This window comes from Merops nubicus, unplaced genomic scaffold (genome assembly GCF_000691845.1).
Source record: "Merops nubicus isolate BGI_N331 unplaced genomic scaffold, ASM69184v1 scaffold4698, whole genome shotgun sequence".
Taxonomy (NCBI): domain Eukaryota; kingdom Metazoa; phylum Chordata; class Aves; order Coraciiformes; family Meropidae; genus Merops; species Merops nubicus.
The window spans coordinates 98,242-120,338 of NW_008626240.1; the positions used below are offsets into that span (position 1 = coordinate 98,242).

Sequence of the window (22,097 nt, forward strand, 5' to 3'; positions counted from 1 at the left end):
GGAATGCTATAAGTGAGTTTGAAAAAGTACAAGAACACCAGAAGAAATAGAAGCTATAAAGCGAAACACATCTCACCGTTTTTCTGTATGCACATACATTTTGGAGAAATTCTTGTCTCTCTTTCAATCTAAAGCAGAATTCATGATATTCAGATCATTGAAAAATATGTATAAGCACCGGCTGAGATCTTCAGCCTAAGCAAAATGGCCTCAGCACTGTATCTCTCACTTTCATTCTCATTATTATTCATGACTAGGAGGGAAACATGATGGTCTGCAATCTGCAAATTTCTTTTAGAGTGCAAACTTAAGAGGCTTGGTGGAACTGATGCGGAAATACAGTAACAAGTCAAAGCTGTAAATGTACGTGTACCTCTCCCATAAGAAAAATCAGCAAATTGTACAAATCTACTTGTATGATTGTCTTTAACAGGCTTTTTTTCAAATGAATGAATTTGATTGTGGGGGATGTGTGTGTGTGTGTGTGTGTGTTTTTTTTTACCTAGTTTTCAAACTCCCTTTAAAAATTAAACAACACTGGAACAAACCTTTTGTGATTATAGCCTTCATTCTCCTGTAAAAAAAAATGGATCTATAAATTTATGTACCATTGTAGATGTAAATTACAAAATTTTATATTCAACTATATTAAAACATCTATTCCAAAAATGATTACCAGTTGTGAAAAGCAGACAGGCTTATCACTTGCTGTCAGTTGTTCATGTCTAGTTAAGCAATAATGTGCTAAAACTGCTCTTTTGTTTTGTGTAAGAATTTTGGCAATAGAAGAAATGAACACTCATTTAATAAAAACTCAGGCTGCTTTTTGCTTTGATGGAGGAAGCAGCTGCCTGTTTTCATTTGCTGCAGAGCAGCAAAACCCATCAATATAATAAGCAGCTTAGATGCATCCATCCACAGCATCTGTAAGGATATAGGGCTATTCGCTCAAAACCAATCCTTGGTTTAATTTTAACAAAGATGTGTCTGACATATTTGAAAATGCATTATAATAGGGTTTTGAAATACTAGCATTTTCTCTTTTCTTTTTAAATACTTTTCACAGATTTTGAAAGGCAAGTATGCATATTGGAATGATAGAAACGATAAAACAAATATTGCTACAGCAAACAGCAGAACTAGCCTAAAAATGCAAAGATGCAACATTAAAAGATGCCTTCTGGTTCACACACTCTCCTGTCTGTTGAAAATATAGAAAAACAGGACATGAATCTTTTCAATGAATGGTTTTTTCACCATAACCTAGAGCAGAGAGAGATACCAGAAATAAGTATCACAGGGAAAAAAACAAACCTGGAAAGATCATAGATACACTATACCACCATATTTCCTGAGACATATTTTTTCTTTCCCTCCCTCATGCTTTGTTAAAAGTAGAAAGATTAATATTAATGCTCATTTCCAAAGATAGTTATCACATTGCTTTCTACTATTGCCTGAAAGTAACATATTTTTTTTACTAAGTTTCAGCAGTGTGAGTTTGTCCCAAGTGACAACTTGTAATTGCAATACAAATTTTCAATTAAAAATGGAGTTATAGGACTTTCATATATAGTTACAAAAATATGAACAGAGAGATAAAAGACCACCTGAGATATAAAACATAAGACACTATTTTCACTCTAAAAATGTGATAGGGCACATTTATATTATTAAAAATTCTTAAGACATTATTATTTTAGTGCTGTTCAGCTTTCTAAGACCTTTCTAAGCTGAGCTTTTAGATGATTTGCACATTAACTGAGAAGTCAGATAATTCTTAATCCTCCTCTTTTTCAGATCCAATAATGGATAAGGGAGCATCTTAGCATGATCAACTAGCAATCTGCCTAGCCTGAGTGGTAGTACACCTGAATTTAGGATTAGTCATCCGTTTTCCATAATATCTGATTTAAATGAGCACTCATTCTGGGAAACGTAGAAAAAGAATATTCAATGATATTTGAACTGTACCATTTAAATATCTGACAATAAATTTTGAGTACACGCATATTTATTTGCTTCACAAAGAAAAAGCTGTATTGGGGGAGATAGTTAAGAATCATGTCCAGACAAATAGCTGTATAGTTTAATTAAATAACTGCTTTTTTCGGTATTCACAATAGCTTATAGATCTAATCAACTATATCTTAGCTGTAGCCTTGTATATCTATCAAGTCAATTCCAATACCTTAATTTCACTTTTGTCTATAGATAAAATGAGAAGACTAGTTGTGTTATTTTTTCTACATTTTTTCTTCTTTTTTTTTCTCCCTCCATTTTTTATTTTACAGCTATATCATGTGTAGAGAAGGTATTAAACCTGTAGATCAACCCTGGTTACTAATATTGCTTATCTTCCTCAAATATTTGATACAGAACATGGAAGTTTGGGTAAATGATCTATGCACTCTTATGTAGTGCTTCGAATAAATACAGTGGAATTTATCTGAGGGATTTTTTGTTCAGATGCTGTGTCTGTAGCTTGGAGATTCCCCACCCCCCCAAAATTAACTAAACAAAGACAATACCTTTTGGGTCCTAGTAGTTACAGATTCAATATTTTTCTCCTTTATTAAGCTCTACCATTTTACATAGTTCACCAAACTATTAGAAAGGCATCTGTTCTGTGTTTCCAGAAGATACTACATTGTGTGCACGTGGAAACAATTGCATGCACAGTTCAGTTTGAAGGCTTTGGACCATCTCTCTCTAAGAAAACACTCTCAGTATTTGGAACTTTGTCTACTGACAAAAATGAGACCACGAATCCTACATATTCTTAAATTAAATCCTTAGGTCACCATATTCAATGAGCTTTTATATTCAACTGGTGTTAAGTGTGCATTTCTAAAACGTCTCTGCTACTGGTAACCACCCTGCAGCAGGTGACCAAAATCCCTCTGCATCACTAAACCTTGTTTTCACCTCTCACATGGGATTAGACTTGTAACGAGTTCTTTAAGAATGCTGCACAAAGATGAACTACTCTTAGACATCTCATCTATCTATAGACCCACATGGATCTATGCTCCAATTTAGACTGTAAGAGTTAAGGCAAACGCTATCATTTATACTGAAGGAAATTATTTCAAGTTTTTTTTTCTGAAATGCCAAGAATTAAACAAGCATGAAGATCCTTGAGATTCTTCCAGGTCATGTTTGATATACATTCACAGGGCAACACACTACCATTGCTCATGGCTGGTTTTTGCCTGAAGGGTTTTCAAGAACATAGCTGTTGATCTGGCACTTTTCACGAGCACTAAATACAACGGGCCAGACCTTCAGTTGGTATTATGTGTTATTATGCCAACATACCCCAGCTAATGAACCAGCCTTGAGTTTGAAATATGCATGGTCTTCTCAGAAACTAAGTAGTCTTTACCATATTAGTATATGCTAGTCATACTGCCTTGAATCATTTTGTAGAGTTAAATCCAAGGGTGTTCTTCTCAGGAAATCAAAGTTTCAATTATGTTAAGTGAGGATACAAAAGTGATAAGAATAGAATTTAGTTTCCAAAGTGGCCTGAAATACAAACAACCCACTTTCCCTGATTACTTTCACATTTCTCATGCTCCTGTAATAAACTATGACCTAACTGACCACATTCTTATTTCACAAGGCATAAATAATGCAAAAGAGCAACGCAGGTGCTACAAGAACTCTGCTGAAAATCGTTGTAGAGTTGTATAAACACTTACTCTTTTAAACTCTGACACCAAAGTGCTCTTAGGTCAAGAAAAATGTGCTTTATCTAAGTTATCTAGCTGAAGGACTTAACATAGTTTTTCAGTGTTGAGTGTATTTCAGAATCTCCAATGGACTGAGTCTCAAAAACAAAGGAACAAAACCAAATTTAATTAAATGAAAGCATGGAAGAGCCTATGAGCTAAGCTCATAACAACATTTATATTTATCTTTGGTATGTCTGAAAGAAAGTTTATAAAATCCTTTAATGAAGTGAGCACACGTTCTCTAACTTTGGGAATTGCTCAGTTGTACGCCAGCACAGAAATTGGGCCCCATCTTTCAACGCTGCAATTTGCATGTGAGACTCCTCTTGTGTGCTCCATTCCATGGTGACCACAGGCCCATGGGTGACCTAGGCCATTTAATTCTCTGAGGGACATTTTTACTAGAAGCAATGCCAACATGGTATGTGATCAGTTTCCACAGCATTTCTTGCACAAATAGACCTTGAAACACTATGTTAAATCTGTCTGCCAAACTCCCATATCAGCATGTAGACTCTTCAGGACCTCCATTATGTTTTTTAATGAAATTGAGCTCAGACTTTAAAAATGTATAGGCAGGTGTATAATCTGAAATTCAAACTTTTTCCTTAAGGGTTAAATGTGTTATGACACTATTTTCATATAGCTCTCCATCAGTAAAGTAATAACACTGTAAGAATGAGGAAAACCACTTTCTAAAAACTAGTTGCATGTCACCATTATAGTAATTAGTGGTTAACAACAAATTTTAGACTTTCTTCTTGTTCTCTTTTCCTGTTAAGAGTTTGAGTCACAGTAAAAGAATAATTTCCTGTTACTTCTAGGAAAGGGAGGGGGGTGGAGGAAGTAAGGGATCGTGAAATATATGCAATTTTCACATAAAACACAGTGTTGAAAATGTAATTCTCTATGTGTTCTTTTCTGAAAATATGTTCTATATTCCTGGATTGTCTTTGCTATCAGAAGCAGGATTGAAATCTCCACTTTAGTATTTATCTGAGGCTGTGATAGCTCAGTTGTCTGCCTCCAAATGCCAAGATAGGGGGAATCTCATCAACTGGAGACCAGCTGCATGATGGGCAGTTAATAGATATATCAAACCTTAGGATATATGCTAAGCTGAGGAGATGATTGGTCGGTTGATATACTGATTGATTAGCATAGGGAGAATGGGTTTCTTCTTGACAACCTAAGATTATGCTTCAGCTAAGCTCAAATTGCTTACACCTCTTCTATTGGGTTTAAAATTACAGTCCTGTCATCTAAAATCTCTCTTCAATGAAATTTTTACCATATATAAAAATTAAAGGGAAAAAGAAAGTAGGTGCAATGGATAAGAGTAAATGGAGTAGATATATTTCGCACCACTGCTGTTGGTACCACTAGAAAAAGTTGATAAGTAAATCCACTTGAAATATGTTACATATTCTGTACAGTACCAGAGAGCACTTCACAATGACTTAGAAAGGTGGGGGGAAAGTTCAAAATACTAAAAAGGAATCAGTGCTGATATTATTGCTTTTGAAAAACTACAAAGTAGTTTTAACTACTAGTTATTAAGCAAAGTAATTATACAGTTGTGATACTACCAATACATTTTTGTCCTCTTAACAGGCATTTCCTCGGTTTTGTAGAAATGCATTTGAATTATCTTACAGATATCAGAGGAATATAATTGCAACAGAGTGCATCACCTCACAGAGAAAGGCTTACAGTCTGCAGGCTAGAGAAGCAACACCTATATGTCTGTATTTTTCCTTGAGAAGTCCAGAATTTGCTTTCCCAAAAAAGCATATGTAATTAAATTTTATTTTCAAAATATTTTAGACTGCATCATCAGTGAGGCACAGACACTTAAAGAAAAGACAATATTTTTAAAAATTACTATACTATGCAGTCGTGTGTTGCCAAAAGAAATGCATTTCTTACATGTATCATCCATTTAATTCCCAGCATTACATGTTCCTCATAATACCAGGCTTTGTCGCTTGAGCAAGATACAAATGCTATTAAACAAAACATTAAAAAAAAACCAAACAAACAAACTTTTAATTATCTTTAATTTGATACTTTGAAACACTTCTCTGCTTGGGCAAACATGAATTTAGTAGACGTGTAACAAAAGGAAAGTGGCTCGCTGAGAATGTTGAAACCTGCATTAAATAAATAAGACTGGGCTTCTCAGATTTTTTTCCTCCCCTTTCGTATCTGCTATGAGCGGTAGGGGATCAGCTGCAACTGAAATCCCCAGCTGAACAACCCAAATACAACTGAGTGAGCAGACTTAAAACAAGGCCATTTATTGGTGCCTGTTATGCAAACAAAGCATCCAAGTCTTAGAAACAGATGTCAACTGAAGCATATGCTTACTGTAAACTGGAATTTGATTCTCTTTATAAAAATAGACTTAAATGGGCCTTCAGAGACTAGGCTGCCTCTTGTTGTATACCATTGCCTAACTTGATTCAGCCTTAAGCTTTTTAAAAGATGAATAGAATGATATCCAAGGGCAAAAAAAAATAAAAGTAAAAAAAAATTAAATGGGAAATAAATGATAACATGTTGGAGCAGTTCCCAGAAGCAATTTTACAGATTTTCTCTAAAAACACAAGACAGGAGGTTCAAAGCGCAGTGCAGGTCACCAATGGCATGTCGAGTTATCGTTTTTATACCACTTAGGGTGAAAAAGGGACTTTATGTTCAAGTGGCAAGTTTAGTACTCTGCTTTTTTTTTTTTGCCTTTTTTTTTTTTTACCTCTTCTCACATCTTGATGCCTTTTAAATGTCACTTATTTTACATGAGGCAGTTGGTGGAGACATGAGTCAACAGCAATCAGAACCATTATCCCCTGCAGCGAGCCCTGGTCCTAATGCATTATGACACCTTAGCTGGCCAGCCACCGATTTACCTTTCTGCTTCTTAGGGAATTAAGTGGCATCATGTGAAAATGGTTGTGATATGAACAGCATGGGCATAACTGGTATTAAATTTACCTCTCAGCCTAAGTGAATTTTCCTCACATGTGACTAATCAAAATGAAAGCTGTGGACATGGGCAGATCTGGCCAGCACTTCTCCACCCCTGGGATTGGGGCTATTTTGTTTTATCTCTTTGTACAAGCTGGCAGAAGTTTAAAGTGAAGGGGATAATCCAGTGCTGGTGTCTTTATGAAATAACATCCTTACATGAAGAGGCTTTTAACTGTCTGTCGCTGTCCTCTCAAAAAAAAAAAAGAGCGTGACAATCTCATTTTGCTGAGCACCCTCCCATGAAAGGAGAAAATAATAGCCATAACAGCTATGGCTAGTACTGACCTTACATGATCCATTATCCACTAAACACTTTAAAAGTCAGTTTTACATACACTGTGGGGGAAATTAGAGAACTATCACAATCATTTTCACTTTAGTGAATTTGTCTTCTGTTTGAAGTCAGTTATGTGATATCCTCGTACGTAACTCTCCGTAGCGCTCCAAAAAAGAAAGAGGAAGCCTTGCCTTAAAAATCCATCTTGTGCAAAAAGGTGGGAAACACACCATACTTCTCCTGTCCTGATTAATAAAGATACTGACAGCAGTGAAACTCAATTCAGCATGAACTTTCTTCAGGGTAAACGCGAAATAATACAAAAATCATTATATAATTCAGAAGTGTTCAACATCAGTACAAAAATATTTTTGTCAATCACTTCAGCTGAGATACGTAGGTGCCAAAGAAAGTGCAGGTAGAGCAATTATCATCCTGTGCAGTCAGAAGACAGTTATTCACAGACTACAGTGACTCACATTTTACTATAACCAGTTGTGAATGTTATTAATGGCAGCGTTAGATTTTCCCAAAGTCCTGTACAATTAAGTTCTTAGAAAGAGACAAAAGTGCCTGGAGCAAGAAGTCCTCTCTACTTCCAAGACTGCTCAACTTTCTATGACTGTGAGAATTAGTTTCTAACACATTAATTTTAGGCATTTTCTATTTGCTGTAAGTTAAAGTCAGTAGTTAACCCATAGCTCAAATTAGAATTATTGCAATTTTCTACAAACAACTATTGATTATAAGCTACAACTCACTGACTCAAATTTTAAGATTAACCCAGTCTATCTAAACATCAGCTTTAGGTTCAAGTTGTGCAATTTTTCCTTTCTAACCATCAAATTTCGCTATGCATTAAATGAGTCCAGGTTTTTCCCTATAATGTTTTCAGTCTGCTTCAGACACCAGGGTTTGAAAAGTCCAGACAGCACTAGAAGACTTTCAGCTTTCAACAATGTATTACTGTATATAATGCATGTTTGACAGGAGAAAAACAATTTTAAAAATTAAAAAAAAAAAAAAGCAGAATAAATCTATCAAGACTAAATTATGGCATTTGCAATACCAAAGCATACTTTTCTTAAAGAAAGAGATAAAGAAATGCACAGATTTATATCAAAATTACTATTTCACATTTAATACTCATTTAAAAAAATAAATAAGCACCAACAAACACTATAAATAGTCTTTACACTCATTTTTAGAAATGATGGGAGATAGAGATTAGGAAGAGGGTTCAGATTTTTTATCATGACAAACACAGGAAAAAAAATTAACCATGCATGAAGCAAATTATTTCTGTGTAACCTTCATTTTATCAACGAGGCCACATAATTAAGGTCAAGTTAATGTAGAGATTGAAATTTAGGGAACACGTCAATTAAGATAAACAGGAAAATTGTCTCTTCCCAAAAGGATTAGCCTCAAGTGGAAAGTCTGGTTTGGAAAATAACTATCTATTTGGTAAGGAAGATGGATCCACAGTAAAGTTAAATCTGAAGTGCACACACTGGCATATTTTACCCAAAGTGTTGTAGAAAAAAAAAATAGAATAGAATCATCTTTCTTTTCTTTTTATTATTTTCCCTAATAAAACAAAAAATGCTCTTTGTGTATTAAAAATGGATCCAATAAATAAGACACACGTATTTCCTTTTTTTTTTTTTTTCTCCTTTCTTAGTTTCAGACTTAATTTGACCTTGAAACCTTAACACCCATAGAAAAGCAGAAGGTACTCTGTTTTCAGTGACATTATACACTAGCATCACTGTAAAAATATCTGGACTAAATAGATATTTGTAGATATCCACTTAAGATTACTATGTTTTGTACCCAAAGCAACAATAATTATTATTCCAGAGTCTGACAAGAAACACGAGAGTGACAAAACATAAGCAAAAGTTATATTCTCCATTGTCTAGAGCGTCCTGTCATTTTCCATTCAGTCATGGCCACGTCAACATCTCAAAAGGATTTAAAAATCAAAACATTTCCATTAATTGTATTCCTTTTTTTTTTTTTTTTTAATTTTTTTTGTGACAAAGCAACAAGAAACTAAGAAAAGTTTGAATAGAATATGGGAGTCTTCAGTAAGATGAGAAGACTGGTAACTGTTTGAGACATGGAAACTTATAGTGACACCCCTCCAATATTCTCCACCAGAAATTCTGCACCTAATTGCCTGCTACTTCCTTGCTTTCCAAACACAGAATAACACAGTAAACAACACAAAGCTGGCAGTTTTGATAGAGTCAAGGCTCCATTGACTTGAGTAAAATGGTTAACAATGAAAATGTGGCACTGGGATAATGGTTTTTCAAATGCTTATCTTGAATGTTTTCCATTTATCACCTAGAAGGACAGCAGGGTTTTTGAATATATAGATATATAAACCCACCAACATATGCATATATTTGTTTCCATCTGAGGGTCCTTACAGCAAGCAATGATTTCTGGAATTATTACTATTAGCTTCTCTTTCAACAACTATACCTCCAAAGTAACTTCCAAAGCGTACAGAGGAATTTGCCTCATTAAACTTCCCTGGGGGCAGTCAATGCTCTGACAGGTCTGGCAGTACCAAAATGCCCCGGACCAGCCTGACAGGACCAATGAATCACTGCTCACTTTCTGTCCTCTCCGGCTTCTCTTTCCACAAGAGTGGCTCCAAAGTGTTACACTGCCCTGACTGCTGCAGCGCCAGGTACACTCACTTCACCTCCTAGCCAGGGCACACGAATGAACCTAGAGTGTCTGTTTACAGATTCACTGTCTGACTTAGGTTCCGACTGACAAGGGAATGTTTTTATGCCATCCTTTTTTTAACAACATTATGAGGCTAACATGCTGGAAATTCATGCCAGCTTGTTTGTATAAATGTGTTCTTATTTCATAACAATTCTAAAGGTTCAAGCTTGGGTTTTATTCCTGTAAGTATTCGTTACATATTCATTACAATTGGCATGCACACTATAGGAATTTCAAACTGTTTTACCCTATCCTATAGTGGGGGAATAAATTATGATAGTCTTTATATAGCATTGAGATTTTAAAATTCAATATATCAACTATTCCATCTCAGTAAAGCAGCAATATCATATTTCAATATCACATATTTTTAAATTCAGCTGTAAAGGGTTGAAACAAACCATTCCAATAAAAAGCTACTACTGACCACAAATTTGGGAACATATGTCCCAGAGAACACACTAACACTGCTGCAATGTGGGTTATTAGGGCAACAAAACTTTTCTTTCTTTTAGGAAAGACTAAATACGAAAACATACGAAAGGCAAACAAACCTATCTGTATACCTATTGCTAAAATGGTTGAACAGGAAAATAGGAAGAAACCCCACAAATGCAGCTTAAAGGCATCATTCCAATTATCCCCCGGGTATTGTTGTACACCTCAGTTTTGTTAGGCACGATAAAGAGGAGAAATATTAGAGCAGCCAAGCAGATGGTCTGTGGAACTGGATTACACACTTGAGAAATAAGAGGGAAGCAGCACATTCAACCCTTCTGTTTGGACAGAAGAGCCGTCTTAGCCTCTCTGACCTATTAGCTAGTAAACTGCAGCGTACCGCCAAGTGCTATCATGCCGTTCCTTTAAAAAGCAAACAACCTCACTTTTTATGATAGGCACTGGATCATTTTAAGAGAATTGTAGGTAATGTCTGCTGCATCAGACAGATGGTCATATCATGAAACCATATACAAGTCACCATGACTAAAACTCATGTTCACTATCTTGTTCATCCGCATAAACTGCAAAACAAAGTAAACTTAGGCTGAATGCTTCCCCGAGTATCTAGTGGCTCATGTATATGCACATACATACAATACTCACAGCTTAAACAATAAAGTCCAATGTTTTATTTGACATGCTTTTCATAACCTCTTATTAATTTTGTATATATAATTTAGCAGTATGAATATTCTGATTGTAATCTCACCTTGATTTCACTGTTGCATAATACCACTGGCTTCTGTGGCGTCAATGGGAAACTAGAGAACGGAAATTTTAGAACTAAGAATAGTATTTGTCTTCTCTAGCCATAAGCTACATACCAACAGAGAACAGACTAGTACTCTACCAAGGCCAGGTTGTACTGTCCATTTTCCAAAACACCTGGTTTTCCTTCTGTGCATGCTTCACAGCAGCTAACGTTGTAATTGCAAAATGTCTTGCCTGCCTTTGTGATAGTATCTCTGCATCTCCCACTCCCAAGGAAACAAGGGAGACGTAGCCAGTCTCCTTGGGAGTGGTCAGTATAAGTGTACCACTCCAGAAAATCGTGCATCAAAAGATCTGTATGGTAAATATTCCCCCCACCAGGGCTGCCAGGGAATTGGAAGAACTATTAAAAGATCTGGATTTCTGTATCTCGCTTATCTCTGATGCACATTACAGACATTATTTGGTAATAAATTGTACTACTTCGTAATTAAATCTACATATTTTTAGACAATTAACAATTAGTTACTCTTTCTTTAAAACAGAAAAAAAAAAAAAAGTTTCCAGCAACCAGGCCTTCTCAAGATGAGTTGTCTCTCCCTATATTCACATGGAGAGATGGCTCAAGGCCAGAGGCAGTTTCCCCCTTCCACAGCTACAGACAGCATATATAAGCCCCACCTAAGCTTCTGCTCAGTTGAAGAATATGTAAGATAGCACATTTCCTACCCACTATGCTGCTCTCATCCACAGATCTGCAAGCAAAGCCGGCAGACCAGGAACAATTTCAAATTGTACCTGGAGAGCTGCTGGTGAGTCGCTGCCGCCTGTTCCGCGCGCAGCAGCCGAGGTGCAGGTGCACATTCACCGTCAAGCTGACCTCAGGCAGTGCTGTAAACACGGTGACAGATGCCAGGAGACAGGTCTGAAAAACTTCCAAATGAACAATTCTAGGGCTGCTGCACTAAATGCAGCAGAGTTCCTGGATACTTTCCCGGATGGTTTAACATTTGGAAAAAATACAGATGGGAAACAGTGCATGTCTGGGGTGAAGACGCCTGTAACCAAAGTCAGAGATCCAGACTCGGCTCTGCTGTGGCACACGCTGGCTAGCAGAGATCTGCTTTGTCTTTTGATTCACCATCTCCCAACAGAAAGTGTTGGATCCTCTGCAGGGAAGGAGTGGCACAGCCCAGACAAGTCCCATTGTGTGTGGAAAGGGTGTCTAAATGGTTCAGCTAATATTGTTCTGGCCAACAATATTGCTTGAACTAACGCAGGAGGGAGAGGAGGAGAAAGGGAGATCAGAGGGACAGGTCTTTAGAGGAGAAAGGAAATTGAAAAGATGAGGGTGCTTATGTGTCAAGCCTTGAATATCAACTGATCAATCACAGAGGTGGTCCCGGCTGGTTTCAAATGCAGAAAAGAAGAGAAAGGAAGAATACAATAACATAAGAAGGAGAATATATTGCATTTCTTGATTATATTTTCAAATCTGATTGATTAGGCGTGCTAGAGGATTGAAATCCATGGAAACACTAGTATTCTGCTCTGGATACCTGACCCACAGCCTGTTGCTGAAATATGTCAGAGTACAGCTAGTACTAGAGCCTGTTCCTTGGTGCCAAGGAGAAAATTCCGACGGTGTTTCACAGAGCTCTTGAGTCTTTCAGAGAGTTGAAAGAGTTCTTCTTTCAAATGCAAGATCATCACACACAGGAAAATCTTGCATTGGCCCTTCCCTTTAGCAATCTAAATAACATACAAGCCTAGTACCTTTGGCATATTTGTGGATAGGAAAGTTTTATCTGCTGTGCAGAGAAGCCCAGCTTTCTACAAGCTGACCCTTTGCATGGCCACCAACTTCTCTAAGTCAAATTTTCCAATTGCAATTACCAGAGAACTTAAGTTAAATCAAGGTTGGATTTGAATATCGAATTCTCAAGAGTTACCACATACAAATGTAAAATTAAGAGCTCTGCAAATATTTTAAAAATTATTAGCAAAATCTTGTTTCAAGGTTTGCAATATAATTTGGATTCCTGCACAAAAATATTAGCATTGAAACATAATTGAAAGATAAATGGGTGGTTGCCATAAAAGATCTGACTATAGTCATTAAGAGAAAACATTCTGCTAACATCACCTTAAAGGCCACTATCATTTCAGTAGCAACACAAAGACTACAGAAGAACCATTTTAAAGATGATAACAAGCATTCTCTATCAACTTTATATAGATTATTTGTCTAAGAATTTACAAGCCTGGATTGCAATTAAAATGATACTTCTCCATTGCTTGCAAACCATGTTTTACTACGTGACAACTGATTCTCTCGTCTACCTACAAAATTTTACAGAAGAAACTATAAGTCTTATTTTTATGTGACTGCAACATTGAGCTCCATCAATTGAAAGTAAAAACTGAAACTAGCATAGCATTAATGACAAAGATACGAATTACTGACAGACTAATGGACTACTGAGCTACCTGACTTCTGTATTTATACAACAAGCAATTCTGATACAACATCCAGGAAATTGTACATGCCTTGACATGTGATTGCATTGAGCACTAATGGACACCACTGAACTGTACACCACTGAACAGTTTCACTAATATGCCAGCAAAATGCCACTGATTTGGCCATGGATCTTTACTATGTACTTTCATTTTTTCCAATTACTTGTGTCTTTGCTTAAATAAGTTTAAAAGTTTTTTTTTAAAAGTAAATATTAAATTTAGGGACACATTATGACAATACAATATACTCTGAGGCTTATTAGTTGGCTTAAATTCATTCTGCTTCTAAGTTGTATGTTTCCTAAATTGAAAGGCAGAATTATTAACATTACTTAAATGAAAATAAATATCAGTATGATTCAGGACTCCATACTACATGTGCAAATACACACATACACATATATTAAAATAAATAGAGTATTTCTTTACTATTGCCTATATAAGAGCTCCTTATACTAAGGCAGAGATAAAAATAAAGATGTTATACTAAACCAACCTCTTCTGAATTTTGTGTCACTGTGCAAATTAGATGAGTCACCTACCCTTCATTCTGATACACCTCATGGCAAGAACTAGAAAAATCATTTTGCTTTACTCCATCTGCACTGAATGCAATGAAGATGACATAACAAGCAAAACACAAATTAAAATAATGGCTAAAATTAGCAGAAAGGATTTCAAAGGTAGAAAAAAAAAAAATTTTTTTTTTCTTTGTTTTCCTATCTCTCTGGACCTTTTATTTTTATTTTTGGTATTCAATATTCCAAAGCAATGGAGCACAGTATGCATTATTCCAATACTATACTTGTCTGAAAAAGCTTAAAAGGAAATGACAATTAGTAATTTTAGAAAGGAATGCAGCTGAACAAGAAAGTGAATACTACACGGAATTATCTGTAAAGGCCTGGAAAAACAGTAATGCAACAAGCTATAGTGTTATAGTAAAGGGATCCTCACCTACACATATGTTAGAGAACTATTTCCAGTGAAACTACATGTGAATTTACTTCATTATATCCAGCACTGTAGCTCAGTTTTGAAATTATATACATGCATTTACAATCAACAACACATTGTCTTGAGCCAAAAAAAATTCTGAATTTACTTATATATATGAATAAAAAAAATGAAACCATCTAAACCAGGTAGGACAAAGAGGTTTTTCAATCCATTGATAGTGTTCATAATGATGTATGGTATATAAGATGGTCCCATGCCATGCATCAGACTGCGCTGACTTCTGCAGGTTCAGAGGAAGAACATCTTCACATTAAGTACTCCATGAATAGACAGAATACAGTAGAAGAGACTCCTACTTTTCTGCAATATGAGAAATGGCTGCTCCTGAATTTGACATGTCCTTTCTCATAAGACTATGACAAACCTTGCTTTACAAAAAAGCATACAACCAAATTCTGAGATTCCTATTTAGCAGTTCACAACAACCCTAGATTGCTCCATCAGAGAGCCATCAATTTAATAGAGCAAGAGTAAAGCCTAAGTCCTAGATAAATTTGCACTGAAGTCAAAGTAGAACGGCAAATATGACCTGGGAATGTAAGAAAATCTAGTATAGTTCTTGAATCATCTACACACTGGCCACATGATCATGAGCAATCACTTGCACTTTACCTTCCCCATTTTCACCCATATGAAAGGCAGAGCTTGTCATTCTCAGGTCTTTTCATGCAGTTCAGGGTGCCAATCTACATTCTACTCCCAGAATAAATATAGACTTCCTGCATTGCCTGCAAAAAGTAATTTCACTGCTTTATGGTGGATTATGCCTCACCTCCTTTCTCTTTTTCACTTGTTGCTCTTCATGGTGGTATTTCTTACTATATGCTCAAGTATTGGAGAGTGGTTCTACACTCTAAATTTAGCCACATTACTTAAGCAGCAATTTTAGGAATTTTTTTTAGTGTTGGTTTCCTAGATAATCCATGGAGAAAGAAGTACTCAGAGAAGATATCTAAGACAGCTTTTTTTTGATTACTCTCTGGAAACGGTTACTTTTTCCACTGACTATAATGGAAACCCAAAAATCATTAGATCTCAAACCTCAGCACCTAAGTTCTAATAGTGTTGGACTATACAAACCCTTACAATTAAAATAAATAACGACAAACTGTTTGGATTCAGTTCAGCTTTAAACTACTTAGAATTTGGACCCTGTGAACACAATGCTCTTTTGGGACATGATCCCTGTCCTGGTTTGGGGTAGAGCAGAGCTGATTCTGTTCAGTGATTTTACTTTTTAGCAAAAGCTCTTCTAATTAACTGCCTTGTCTGAACCTGCCTACTTCTACAGGAATTATCACTTCATGTTTAGAGTTACTGCCAGGGATTGGTGTGCAGACCAAGGCCACTGCTAAGTTTGGATCCCACACAGAGGGGGGCAGAGTGTATACCGCACCTGGGGGGAGGAGCGGGCAGAACAGAATCATAGAATCCTTCAGGTTGGAAGGGACCTCCAAGATCATCAAGTCCAACCATTGAGCCATTAGGGCTCTAAAGTCCTCTGCCAAAACAGATCAGAATCTGTCAGCGTTGGAAGGGACCACAAGGATCCCCCAGTTCCAACCCCTCTGCCATGAGCAGGGACACCTCCCACTAGATCAGGCTGCCCAGAGCCTCCTCCAGCCTGGCCTTAAAGACCCCCAGGGATGGGGCCTCAACCACCTCCCTGGGCAACCCATTCCAGGGGCTCACCACTCTCATGGGGAAGAACTTCTTCCTCACATCCAGCCTGAATCTGCCCACTTCCAGCTTTGCCCCATTCCCCCTAGTCCTGTCGTTACTCCATATCTTAAAAAGTCCCTCCTCAGCTTTCTTGTAGGCCCCCCTAAGATAATGGAAGGCCACAATAAGGTCATAAGAATAACTGACCCCAAGACTCACCAATGGGATATTCCATCCCATAGCCATCACACCCAGAAAAAGCTGAAGGATCAGGAGGGCCAAGCCCTTCCGTCACCCCTTCTGCCTTCTCGCTTGCTTCTGCTGCTCCTGCAGTGACCGGCATCTGAGAAGGACTTCACCCGTTCTGCCTTTGATCCTGAGCCATGTGTTCCTGAACTAAGTTCCAGAATCCAGCTCCTGTGCCCAGTTGCATGGTACAGACCTTCTGCAGCTGAATCCAGCCCGGGACTTTTCCCCAGGGCTCCTCCCCAGCTGGGGGTGACGGTGACGTATTGCCATCAGGGGGAGAGTTGGGTTCCATACTGATTTTATATAGATTTGTACATATTCTATTTTATTATCCCTATTATTATTAGTGGTAGTATTAAATCTGTTTTCTAATTCACAAGTCTCTCCTTTATTCCCTTTGTCTTTCCCTTGTGGGGGGAGGGGATTAACAGAGAGCATCTGTTACAGTTCTGGAGGCGGCCCTGACCCGAAACCACGGCCATCACCCTAATAGACTATCCTTTCTTAAGGTGTGCATGGAAATCACCCTGTGTATGTTCTCTTAGTCTGGAATGATTTTCTTAATGGGCCTGAAGTTTATCAATGTATGGCACCTGCCCTACATTGGAACCTGTACTTTTACTTGGGGATTTCACTTTTGTGTTGTATGCTTCACTGCACCCCCCAGAAAAATTTGCTCTTTTCTCTAGCAAGGTCTTGTATAGAAAGATCACGCTCTCAAGAGATAGTTACGCCTTCAGAGTCCATGAATCAACACATCTGATGTGCTTCAATATGCAAAGTTTTTAAACATTATTCTTAACACTTCTCTGATTAAATTAACAGGAACACTCGCTTCTCCAGGAGAAACCCACATCTAGAATTTATATACAGTTTTGCAAACAATCTGCTTTAAAGAGGTCTTTTCAGAAAGAGTATTCAAACACTATGTCATCTGGTCCTGTACTTTCACGTTCAAATATATCTAAGAGACTAGTGGAATATATCTTTCCTTGCAAGAACTCAAGCAAATTTTTCCTAATGTGATCTTCCAAGTATTAGTGTTCCGTTTTGCTTACTGGTTTACTCAGCTGAGCAAGGATAAAGGTAAAAAACCCTGTCTGAAATCCTGATTATTTCAAGAAGCTTGAGAAATTTGTTACATTATGGTACAGCATTTTCTATCCACCAGTCTGCTATGACTACTTTGAAGAAGAGATTTTGTCAGGAGCTTGATTCTTTGATAGATAACCTGCCTCAAAATTCCTGAAGATGTACCACCTAGGTGTAATGACTTAGTCCTTTCTTAATACTTACACATCTGTTCAGTCTCTCAGCAACATTATTTTCTGTCTTAATAACTCTATATCATTACTGTTGATCCATTTACTCTTTCAAAAATATCCTATATCACATGCACTGATTTTAGCTAAGTTTCACCGTAGAGACCTACTCTAATGCTTCAGTTCTTTTACCTTCTGTGTGCTGTAAATTATGTTTCTAGCTACTGGTTTTAGCAGGGTCAGCTTCACAAGTTTCAAGGGCTTCTTTATGGTTGAAATAGCTTCCTTGCCATTTAATAGCATTTGCTTACTCTTGCTTCCTAGTTCTGTTCTGCTAAGTTGTATGAGTCTTTTTTGAAAATAGTATTTTTTTTTAATTAACCAGTGTTATGCTCTTTAGTCCTCTGCTCTTTCTTTGGGCTGATTATTAAATTACCCCAGCACAGGAAAGACAACACTGCTTCTTGTCCTGGGGCTTCCCTTTCCCTCCCAATCTATAAACCAAGGATTTAAATATCCTTGGTGAATTAATTTTGAAATTTCATGGTTATTCTTTTACTGTAATAGTACAAAAAAAAGTCACAAATTACAGATGTTGTACTATTTTATGGCTGTATAAAATATACAGGCTGTATTTTTTGCCAGTTATCTTAATGCTGCTGTGTTATTAAAATAATAAAAAATACCAATGTGAACAAAGAAAGTAAACAGGAGATAATTCTGATCTTTCATCACTGAAAACCAAGGAATAGTTCATTGAAGTCCATTAAGTTGTGCTAATGAGAATGACAGGGAAGACAAGCACTCCTTTAACTCCTTGCTTTTAGAACTTTTACATTTCTTCTTTTGTGATCATATGTCACATTCCTTTTTTGAGATTACTGTACATGCTTTTATAGAAGTTTCAATACAAGTTTCACAAGTAAAATGTCCTGCTAAATGAAAAAAAATCCTTTCTGTCTTGCTCTTTTAAAATAATATATGACTTTAATTTCGTAGCTGACATTTTAAAAAATGTATTCTCCCTGTTTAAGCTAACAAATGGCATGAAAAAGGATGAAATAGAAGAAAACTACATCAAAATGTTCTACTTGCACTTCTGCTTCCAGCAACACCCAGTTTGATGTCAAGAGATCAAACAGCTGCACTCTATTTTCAGAATTGAGTGCAGTAATACATACCTACAAAAATGTGTAATATTCTACTGTATTGCATTTCCCCCTTAATAAACATTGCTATTAACTACTTGATGATTTTGGGCAATGATTGCTCTGCTTTGTGTTCTTAGAATTTGTCAGGTATACAGTAAGTCTTGAAAAAAGTTGAAAAAGAAAAAGCTACTGTCAGTAACTAACTTTAAGTTCCAAAACACTCCTAAGACAGCAGTAACTGAAAAACTACAGATATTACTGACTCAAATGACAAATATACAAAATATCCATTAATAAAACAAAAAATGGGTTAAGTTCTCCTCATTTCACTTATAATAACTAATTCGTGTCAGTGAGCTACATTTGGGTTGTATTTGATACTAATTGTAATGAGTATAGAATATATTACTACAATATAATAATGTATTCCTTACATTTCTGAATAATTAAAACTGGCAACTAATTTGCTGTCCTGCATATTTATGTGTCCTATTATTCTTTTTTAAAAATTGAGAAGTACTGTATTAAACAATAGACAATGGAAAACATAAGGTAAAATTATGATGAAAGGTAAAACCAATACGAGTCTGTTAGAACCACTGAAAATAAAAAAATATATATCCAAGAATTAAATATATCACTGCACTCATTCACATCTCCCACAATTTTTTAGTTTTAAATATCTTGCAACTCCATATAATTCTCATATGGCAATATATGCAATTTTAGATTAAATAAAACTAATTTTTAAAGACAATTTAACACCTTAATCCTGCATTTCTGAGATAGTCACTGTTGACCTAGCTAAAGTTTTTTTTGCTGTTTTCTGTGCTTCAGGAACAATTATTCTATCTAAGAGCAGACCCACTTATATTGGAAACAATGGGAAGCATTAGTCATTTTGCAGAAGTGCATCTTTGCTGAGGGTGACTGTGGCTTTGATCCCACAGACAGCAATATGAGGTAGCAGCAATTTTGGAAGAAGAAAGTTGCCTATGGCATACTCCGTAGGAGAACAGTGCTCATCAGGTCTTGCTGAATGAGAAAATTTCTGTTCTGAAGAATAATAGCAAAGGAAAATCTTCAAGCCTTTAAAAAACCTTTTATACACAGTATTTTGGTTTAAAGTGGAGGGAAGAGGTACTCAAAGAAATTATAACTTTTAGTAATCTACTGAAATTCCTGCCAGATCAGTCTTTACACTTACTTTAACTGAAACTGCTGGACATTTATGCACTGGAAATCTGGACCAATTGTTTTTGTGCCCCAAACTATGTGTGGAAATTTTAGGGTGGTTTCTTTCGTTTGTTCTCTAGGTAGCACTTTCTAAAGCAAATAGTGGTTGGAGAATTCTGCAAAACTACAGGTGAAAATAATGTTCTTAAAATGGTGCTATCATTCACTTTAAAATCCACTCAATGTATTTGCAATTAATTACCTAAGCATAAATATTCATAATAAATATTAATAAAAATGTTTAAAGAAAATTATATTCCACTGAATTATCACTGGTATTTCCACCTCCTGCCACTGTTTTGCAATATCTCATTCCTGTTGCTGCAGACAAACTATCAGAAAAAAATGCAGAGAAAGCCCTTTTGCTGCTGCTAATTGTTGAAGAACCAGAAGACACACATATTGACTCAGTAAACTGACCTAAAACAGAGGCACACCCTTCATTCTTTTATAAATGCATACGTACACGTTTTTTCAACAATGGTGTGGATTAAGATAATTCTTAAACATTCCCGAGTATGAAAACTCAGTCCAGAGTTCCTGAAAAAAAATTTCTGTCAAAATCACTGAAATTTCAGATTTACAATTATCTTAATGGAACCTAATGAGTCCATTTAACCCTGACCAAAAGTTGTCACTAGGAAACAGCATGAAAGCACTTACAAAGCATTGTCATTTTTCTATATTACACAGTAGGTTATTATTTCCAATAGCTCACATAACAAAATATCACCAGCAGCACTGCATACACACTTCACTCTTAACAAGAATGACCTGCAGAAGCTCCTCTACTAATACACTATAGTGGGATATTGACTATATGTTTCAGGATCTCCCTTGCTCTTTGTGCAAGAAAAATGGTCTTACTAACTCCAGTGAAGAGTGTTTGGCTTTGTTTTCCTTTCTCTGACTTGGCACAACCATTAGATCTCTACAGATCCCGGAGCACAGTTCTACCTGAATAGTATCTGTGCACTGTAAAGACTTTAAAGAAGCAACAGTGATGCACAATTGCACTTAGATATAATTTTAATGATGTAAAAACACACCCTCACTTCAGAATCGAGGGTGTGTTTTGGAAAGACATGGAGAATTCATGAGAAATATTTTTAACAGAAAGTGCAAACTTGAAGCTGAAGGTAAGAGAGCAGAATAAAAACTCCCCAGAGTAATATTTTAAAAGCAGAGATTTAAGGTTAATGGACTTGAAAAAGTTTTTTGACCTACTAATTTTCGATTTTTTAAAGTACTTCATATAATGATAAATCAAATAGTCACAAGGAGTGGAATACAAATGGTTAGTATAAATTTTGTTGAAAAATTCAAATATTAATTATTCATCCTCTCAAATAAAAGATAAGTCTGTGAGGAATATGCCAATGAACAGCTTATATTAAATCCAAAATTTCTGTAACAAGGGTACGAAAAGAGATTATGACGAAAAAATATAAAACAGTAGAAAAAAATATGGGAGAGATGAGAAGGAAATTTTTTTCACATTTTGAAAGAAATACAATTCCAAAAGGATATTGTCCATTATAATGCATTACCTTAGCATTTTCTATAAAATCACCAAAACAAAAAGGAAGACAGCCCTACTGTACAATTTCTGTGACAGGAGCTGATGAAGGGTAAGTTTTCCCCACCTGCCTAGGATCTAGTGGGATCAAGCTTGTGGGATCATCTGTAAACACATCTCTTTCCCCTACTTAGGAACTAGCTACTTTTCACAAGCCCTCAGTCATTAGGGAAACACCAAAAGTTTCAATGTTTGGTGTGTTGGGGTTTTTTTTTAAACTTAGGGTAGTCTTTTTAAGTTAAGCAGTTCCCTATTAATAACAATCATGGGCATTTATTACAAATATGTGCAAAATTTTGATAAAGTTACCTTTTTAGATATGTGAATGCTAAATAAAAGTATATTCCTTTTAATACAAAGTAGATAAAAGAATAACAGCGTAGAAAAAAAAATGCTTTCTGTCTA

The 22,097-nt window shown here is 36.2% G+C and overlaps 1 protein-coding gene across 1 annotated transcript in view; it reads right to left on the reverse strand.

Moving 5' to 3' along the window:
• CAMKMT (calmodulin-lysine N-methyltransferase) overlaps positions 1-16,558 on the reverse strand; it is a 66,541-nt gene extending 49,983 nt beyond the window's left edge. Inside the window, exon 1 of the mRNA XM_008945928.1 lies at positions 16,435-16,558. Within this exon, the coding sequence (XP_008944176.1) occupies positions 16,435-16,558 (124 nt within the window). The remainder of the gene's footprint in view (positions 1-16,434) is intronic.
• Between the last annotated feature and the right edge of the window lie 5,539 nt (positions 16,559-22,097).